The sequence below is a fragment of the Cupressus sempervirens genome, chromosome 2 (assembly GCF_028749045.1).
Source record: "Cupressus sempervirens isolate cs-2001-9-10 chromosome 2, ASM2874904v1, whole genome shotgun sequence".
Lineage (NCBI taxonomy): Eukaryota > Viridiplantae > Streptophyta > Pinopsida > Cupressales > Cupressaceae > Cupressus > Cupressus sempervirens.
In genome coordinates, this window is record NC_143119.1 from 96,867,166 (window position 1) to 96,875,451 (window position 8,286).

Consider the following 8,286-nt stretch of genomic DNA (forward strand, 5'->3'; position numbering starts at 1 on the left):
ATTGAATATTGAAGATGATCCAATGATATTGAATAACATTTGTCCCATTGGGAAGAGACAGAGCCTATGCTACACCAAGAATGCTAGAGAACAATAGTAGAATATGTTGATGACGAATTACTGAGGAATCTCACACTATAATAAGATTGAGAATAACTCATGAAAGAGACTCCTTCACGACCATCAACCAAGTACTCTAAAACCACATATTGTCACATTTTAATATCAACTAGAGACATGTACCGAGTCTCATGATATAGATCCTAACCAATAGCCACTGATCTAAGAAATATACAAGTCATTATGATTTAGAATGTTGTCCTCTTTGGTGCCTCTTATTTCACTAGGAGCTTCAAATCTAATTTTATCTTATCACCTCCCTTTTTTCTCTCAACTCACCAGTCTCCACTATGTTTTTTCTATGTTAGAAATGTCAAAAGCATGCCATAAAAGCACTTAGGAACCTCAAATTACATGTTTTAAAAAATGTAACTCCCATACCTAAAAGTAGCTCAACATATAGAGTTGTAACTTTCAATTTGGGAACTTGGCTGAGCTCTTTCTTTTTACATACTATAGTATTCAAAGTTCTCTATACCCTTGAAATAAATTCATTCATTTTTTTGAAACTTGGGTCCTCCTTTCATTGTTTGAAGCCTAATTAATTTTTTTTCGAAAACTTAAAATCTTTATTAACTTCACATCTAAACCTAATTTTGGACTCACCCATAATATTCATTTAAAATTTTGGAGATTTGAGCAAAATTTTGAGAGAGTATGGTATGTGCACAAATCAAGCTTTCTTAAAAGTGAGTCTTGCTATTTTTGGCCTTTTTATCAAAATTTTATGATTTAGGCCATTCTCTATGATTTTTCAAATAGCATAAGATTCATGAGTATTTTCAATTTACCAAATTGAAAAAAAACAATCCATTTTTTTTGCGATGATGCAAGATTGTTCTTACACCTCTACATACTCTTTCATTAGATCTTTTTACTCTTCTATTGTGGTAACTAATATTTTGCTTGCATGTGATATCTCTAATTTGTGGATGGCTGTATTCTCTTGGGAATTTTTTTCTTTTTCTTTTTCCCACATGCTAGGTCGTTTCCTAAACTCTTTCCCTTGTTGCTAAAGGCTTATTATTTTTAAAACTAATTGACACTTTGTCTTGCATATTTCTTTCATTAGAGGCTAAAGGTTTGCTTTATGGTAGTGTGTCATTATTAATAAATTCCACATTTACAATAATGACATTAAAAAATATAAAATATGAATCACACACAACACAAGATATGTCCACACATTAATATGCTCTAATACCCAATATATGTAAGAATGGAATAAATCCTTAAGATAAGGCAACACTTCATGATACTAATCATAAAAGGAATCACTCCATACTACATCTCTGTGAGATCCCAAAGTATAATATCATACTTATCACATATGCATTTGATGATATTGGTCTTTTTAAAAAGACCTCCTCCTAAAAGGATAATAAATGGGTAAGCCATTAAACCCATGGAAGACTCGTAAGTACTTAATATAATTAAGGATTCAATATAACTAACTAAAGGGGTACATGCCACATTAATTAAGTTTATCAAATTTCCACAATTCATGTTAATGATTGTCATTACTTTACAGATTAATTTAGAAAGTAATTACAATCATGCAAGACATATATAATTGTTCTATCTACATATATACATTATAATATCATATCCTTAAATGCATAACAATTTATAAGTAGGAGATATTTTCTACAAGAAGTCAATTTGTGATATTGCTATCAGGCTTCAAGTGTGTAATTTTCTAGTCAAACTCATTGACCCATATTTCACAAGTAGTATGTTTACACAAACTTTTCATGATAATGGATGGAACACATAACACTCATTGCATCTAGGTGATGCTCACATAATTTAAACACATTGACTTTCTCGGAGATCACCCATCCTAATAACGTCTAGTGCCTTTACATGCAAACATCACTCAGATGCAATGAGTGCTAAATATTTCATTTATTCTAATAAGAATTAAGTTCACGTGAACTAATAATATAAATTAATGAATTTGACTCAAGAATTTAGAGTTGAATCCTAATAATAATATCACGACTACATAAGATTACCTGTAGGCGACTCCACCTAATAAGGGAAAATACATTGCTTAATTAGGAAGACTAGAAGTAAAAGGAAACAAATAAAATATAAGCAGGCACAAACGTCACTTATGACCACAAACCCCAGGAGTTTGAAGAAACGCGATTAAATTAATTCAGAATTGAAAACGTCCGATTCATCTAGATCATTCCATTGGCAAACCCAACCTTGGATAGACGCAGCCAGCTGGTTAGTAGCAAGATCGTTTGACCTCTGAACATCTGCTTTTCTATATAAAAGTTTATACTCGAAGCTTTACCTTGTACAGTGTTTTTGGCCCATTTCATTTTGTTTTGCAGGATCTCCGGAATTCGTCTGGGCAATTGTTTCATTCAATTTTATTAGTCCCATCTTCCTTTAATTTTGAAATCTCATTGGGCACACAGTAGTCTGAAATCAGAGAATCAGAATCATGGATTTTGAACTTAGGGCAGCGAAGGAGAAATTGGAGCGCGAGCAGAGGGAGAGAAAAGAGAAGGCGAGGATCAGAGCTGAGCGGGAGAGGAAAGCGCGAGAGGAAGCACAGCGTCGGCAGGAGAGCCCGGAAGCCGTTCAGCGCGCTCGCAGAATTGAAGCTGAGCTAGCAGCTCAAGCTGTACGTACCTCTGCCTTCATCTTTTCAATCTTTGCTAAAAATTTCCCTACCTAACAAACAGTCACGTATTATATTAGATGACGTTAGGAAAATTGGGGAATGATCTGTATGTAAAATTCTTTTATAAGGGGTTTCATACACGAAATTGGTGTCTCAGTTCAGCGAGACCTAGGATGCTATCTTTACATTCTGTATGCAAATTTATTGTTGCATTAAATAAAACAGATCTAATCATAGTCACGTGGACACTCCATTAGAAGGAAATAGCCCAGTCCAGGTTCTCGTCATCAGTTTTCTCCCAGTACTCACAATTTTTCGCCCGGGAAACCTTTTTCTTTATTCGATTTTTGTCGGACAGAGGAAGTGATTCGACACTCTTAACCCTATCACACTTTGGATAATATATTTATACGCAATCTAGCTGTGTCCATATTCATTTGTCCGTGTACTTCGACTAGATTAATGTCCCTGGGATCCTTCTTCCCTCCTCTCCAGGTAACTGTAGGTTTCATATGCCAAATTGGTGTCGTGTTTTAATTTTGTAAAATTACATATAATAGAACGCTAATATCAATCCTGGAGATGGAGGTAGGTCATCCAGCTTGATCCCCCAACCTTTGCCACTAAAAGCCCCAATTAATCTCAGTAATAGGGACATCGCCAATGTCCACGGCCATGAGCTGGATATTCATGGCGGGATCTGGGGGAATTCAGATAGTAACACAAGGCGATTTTTGCAAATCCCAATAAGAGTTTGGAGGTACGAAATCTGCGGACACACATTTTTAAAATTTAACGGTTCGACCTAGATCTATAACGTAGCATTAGAGATTGCCTTTTGTTTGCTTGCCTTAGGAAATTAAGAATCTATATAGCTTTGACTGAGAATAGCGCTAACTGCATATTTTTTAAATGCTGTTCTGCTGCACAACACTGATAAGGAGAGATAAATCTCATATGATAACATATTTTAAATTCTGTTCTCTTAGCTGCTCTGACTCCTGGAAAGCTGATAACCCGGTCATTTCAACATTAATATGGTTTTAAATTTAAAATCAGTTCAAATAAGAACCATTCGTTGTACCAGTTCTTATATTCCTGTTTTCTGTTAAGAACAATGAACAATATGTAATGATAATCACCTCTGATTTGATTCACTTGATTTCAAAGCTCAAATGGAATTTTAATTCCATTTTTAAAGCTAAACCGAGTTTCATTTTTAGAAGTGAGCCCTAGGCACGTGTTGAACACCGCGAGTTTCAATTTGTTTATTGTTTTTGTGACTTAATCACATAATACATTCAAATAGGATGTTGCACTGTCTTAATAGAAAATATGAGAGCTAAGCCTCTTTAGCTTTGATGAATCTCTCTTGGCCTTTTCATTCTAACTGGAATCTTTTCATTCTAACTGGAATCGGATAATGTCTATTTCGTATTTACTTTAATTATAATAGTAAAGTAAAATATGAAACTATATAAATATTTCACTAGCACCGTAAGATGGTGTCAGTTAGTGTTATTTTCCCTCAAGTTATCTGTAACCGAGCCCAAGTAAAGCAAAAGTAAGCTCCTTTAAACTTTATCTTGTTTCAGTGTAACATCAGATAATTGCAATTCCTGCAGTGTTTAGGTGTATTAAAAAACATTTCCTTTTGACTTAATTGCAGAAGCTGTTAGCTGGTTTACAAACTACATTTATCTTTTCCTGTGATTGTTTTGATTTAGGTGGAACATTTATATAAGTAATGATTATCAGAATTTTTTCAGACTTCTCAACATCTTAGTTCTTGACAATGACTGGATTTTTGTTTCCCGTGTTGTTCCAATCCAGTATGAATGCACAGGGTTTCTAATGCAAGATAAAGATCTTTTTAACTTCTTTGTGAAACTGCAGGGCAGATATTTAACATACACCTATTTTTGCTGCCAACTATTCCTATCTGTTTTGTTTGAAGTTTTAACTTTGTTTTATAGAGATCTGCCTGAGCACAGTTTCCAATCGACAGCCACTCTTACACATTATTCATATGAATCTTAGGAAAATCTGCTGGGTGAAATGCCCAATTTAATTGTACAGGATTATACCTTTATGCCTCTCCGGAGAGTCTACTTGTAATTGCTCATCCTTTTGCTTAGGATATCTGATCAAAAGGTGTCTCAAATTGATTATTGTAAGACTTCAATATAAAGTCCTTACCTCTCCTTGTTCAGTATGGAATAGAAATCACAAGTTTACCATAAGGACGTTTTATTTGGAAAAAAACAACATATTGACAATGGTTTGATAATTGCACTTGTTCAGGTAGTTTGATGGAGCAGATAGAATGACATTACAAAGTTCACTCTTTTAGCTTGTTAATATTTATTATTTTGAATATTTTTTGCTATTGTTCCATGAGAAAAATGGAACTACAAAAACATGTAAAATTCATGGAAAGGAATATTATCAGAGTTGAACCTTAATTTTATGTTGCATGTTTAATGCATAGATATGCATTCATGGTAAGAATGATTTGTGTACTTTTCAGTTCGTAGTACAAAGAAATACAGTTTCTTTAATAGCTCCATTTCTATATAGTATATGATATTACTATTCATAAAATGAATGATAACCTTAGTTGTTTGACTTGTATTTTATTGGTTCTTCTTTTCCTAATCACCATCTGATTATAACATGATTTTCAGGCAAGGCAGAGAGAAGAAGAAGATATGATTATTGGAAATGGAATCAAATTCAATACGACTCTTCATGCCATTCTCTATCATGGCTCTGGAGACAAAATCAAATTGCCTCCATCATCCTTTGACCAACTATCCGCTGAGGGAGCTTTAGATAAAGGTCCTATGTTTTTCGAACTATCTACTGTTAACAAGCAAGAAACTCCAGAATTAACAGAACAGAAAACAACTCATTCAGGAGTTTTGGAGTTTACTGCATCAGAAGGCTTTGCTGAACTTCCTCCACAGGTTTGGAAAAATTTATTTCCCATGAATTCTCAGAGCCCCTTAGTTAGGATAAGGTATGCAAGACTGCCCAAGGGAACATATGCAAAATTGCAGCCTGAGGTTTTGGGCTTTTCTGATATCCCTAATCACAGGGCAGTCCTAGAGACAACATTGCGTCAGCATGCAGCACTTTCAGAAGGTGATTTACTTGTTGTCCATCACGGAGGGATGGAGTACAAGTTGAGGGTTTTAGAACTCAAGCCTTCTTCTAGCATTTCTGTGCTTGAGACAGACATAGAGGTTGATATAATTGAACCTTCTGTGGTCACTGGTAATACGGGACAGGGTATGCTAATTCCACTTGTGCTGGGAAAGTCAGAAACAGGGGTTGTTGAAGAGGGAAAATACAATTACTACAAATTTTTGATAGACAGTAAAATTTCTGATGCTGTTGCAGAAGGGGAGTTGAATATTCTAGTTAATCTGGTGATTGAAAATACTGACACGAACGGAGATGCGGATCTGTATATTTCTCAACATCCACTTCTGTTTCCCACTCAGCATCAACACCAGTGGTCATCCCATGATGTGGGTACAAAAGTTGTATCCCTTACAGGAAAGGGGATATCACTTGCTGCTGACACATATAGCATTGGTGTTTATGGGTTTAGAGGAATTAGTAATTACAAAATTGCTGTTGAGTGTAAATCATCTATCCAGAGTGGGGCTGCGGGACAGAAACTTGGAACTGTCACAATGGCAAAGTCTGGTATTGGCTTAGCTTCTTCTTCACAGACAGGTGCTGATTCTGAACAGTGTCAAAATTGTAAACAATTTGTACCTGCCAGAACTGTTGCTCTTCATGAAGCGTACTGCAAGAGGCACAATATAGTATGCCAATATAAAGGCTGTGGAGTGATACTAAGAAAAGAAGAGGCAGGAAAGCATGTTCATTGTTTTAAATGCAGCAGGGCATTTCAACAAGAAGAGATTGAGAAGCACATGAAAGTGTTCCATGAGCCCTTACATTGTGGATGTGGAGCAATACTAGAGAAGGAAGAGATGGTAAGCAGTTCCATTATTTTTTCCTAGATGTTATTTTGTGTCTACTTAGTTTTTTGTATGGGTTTTTATTCATGTCATCAGAGATCAAAATTGATTGAAGACAGGTGTCTGATTTGTGAAAACCATGTAACTATGTATAAAACATAGCAGTTGTTTTAATGAATAACTTTACCTTTTTAATAATACCTTGAATTCTCTTCTTACAGGTAATTCACCAATCTTCAGTCTGCCCATTGAGAAGCATAACTTGTAAGTTTTGTGGGGACATGGTTCAAGCGGGAAACACTCCTGATGATGTTCGTGATCGAATACGTGGATATTCAGAGCATGAGAGTCTGTGTGGTTCTAGGACAACACCATGTGATTCTTGTGGCCGGGCAATTATGCTCAAAGAAATGGATTTTCATAGAATTGCAGTACATGAGAAAGTGGCATCTGAAAATGAGAATGCTGCTGGTTCTACATCATACATGGCACCAGATTCTGATGGCACAGTTAATCATTCTCTACCCCAAATTTCAACATTCCAGTCACAAGTAAATGGGTCCTCACAAAGTCACCGTGCTGAAAGTTTGGTCTGTCCGATCTGTAATAAGACATTTATTGGGAAAGAATCTGATTGGCAGTTGAATGCTCATTTAGACAAGGAGCACTTCACTAATATTGCTCATGATAGTGTTTTAGAAGAAGCCCCTTCTATTCCAGATAATTCTCTACATACACAAGATGCATCTTTAAGATCGATGCTTGTGTCTTGTCCCATTTGTGGCATGAGTGTCCACAGCGAGAGGGATTTAAGCCAGCACATTGACTTGGTACATTAATATTTCAACCGCAACCAATAGCCGGCAATATTTCATTTACTCCTAATATGATTCTGTAAAACAAGAATATTGAATTTAGATTCTTAACCAGAATAAGCAATTGAAGTTTTTATTGCTTTTATTTGTGTTTATTAAGAACATGGCATCTGATGGCCCCAGGCTTTTCAAGATGGTCTCATAAGAAAATACTTAAATCATTTGCAGAGACTTCTTATTCTGGATATTTTCAACAATTATGACTTCTGTGAGTTGTAAAATTTTCTTTCTTGTCTATATTCACCTAGATTGTGTTGGACTGAAGGTTATGCTACTATGGAGTAAACTATAAGCAAATTTTCCCTTACGGCCAGATCTTGCATTATACGTAGAGGGTATCGCCCTTTATAGTTGTCAAAAACAAGTACTGACTCGTATATTAGACTTCTCACACAAAATGGGTAGCTTGTTCTCCCGTTGTTTCTATGTTTTATCCTCTGTAGACATTTTAAAAGGGTAAGATTGTCCATATTTGTCTGTACGAGGCTGGTTAAGCTGATAGGCTTTCTACAGTGGCAACAATCTTCAATGTAAACATTTTCCATTTTAAATCAGGAGAGGCACCAACATATAGAGAGCTCAACTCAAGAGGTAGGTGTGCATGGTTTCCCAAATCATCTTCAACACATTAGAGGTAAATTGTGTCATA

At 35.5% G+C, this 8,286-nt stretch overlaps 1 protein-coding gene across 2 annotated transcripts; it reads left to right on the plus strand.

The window, feature by feature from the left end:
* The first annotated feature begins 2,207 nt into the window (after nt 1–2,207).
* LOC149571205 (Ubiquitin fusion degradation UFD1 family protein) lies at nt 2,208–7,722 on the plus strand. Of its 2 annotated transcripts, none has more exons than XM_089812784.1 (4): nt 2,208–2,358; nt 2,469–2,764; nt 5,452–6,777; nt 6,984–7,722. In XM_089812784.1, exons 2-4 carry the CDS (start codon nt 2,582–2,584, stop codon nt 7,599–7,601), a joined length of 2,127 nt encoding a protein of 708 aa, XP_089668910.1. In that variant the 5' UTR covers nt 2,208–2,358; nt 2,469–2,581; the 3' UTR covers nt 7,602–7,722. The 2 variants fall into 2 exon arrangements, with proteins under 2 accessions (XP_089668910.1, XP_089668911.1); XM_089812785.1 differs by having other exon boundaries at nt 2,251–2,358; nt 2,438–2,764.
* The last annotated feature ends 564 nt before the right edge of the window (nt 7,723–8,286 follow it).

What these genes read in the sequence shown, in the direction of transcription:
- LOC149571205 (XM_089812784.1), top strand. Translation starts at nt 2,582, where the DNA reads ATGGATTTTGAACTTAGGGCAGCGAAGGAGAAATTGGAGCGCGAGCAG. An exon ending in CTGAGCTAGCAGCTCAAGCT is followed by an intron (nt 2,765 to 5,451) that starts GTACGTACCTCT and finishes CATGATTTTCAG; the next exon opens with GCAAGGCAGAGAGAAGAAGA. An exon ending in TACTAGAGAAGGAAGAGATG is followed by an intron (nt 6,778 to 6,983) that starts GTAAGCAGTTCC and finishes CTCTTCTTACAG; the next exon opens with GTAATTCACCAATCTTCAGT.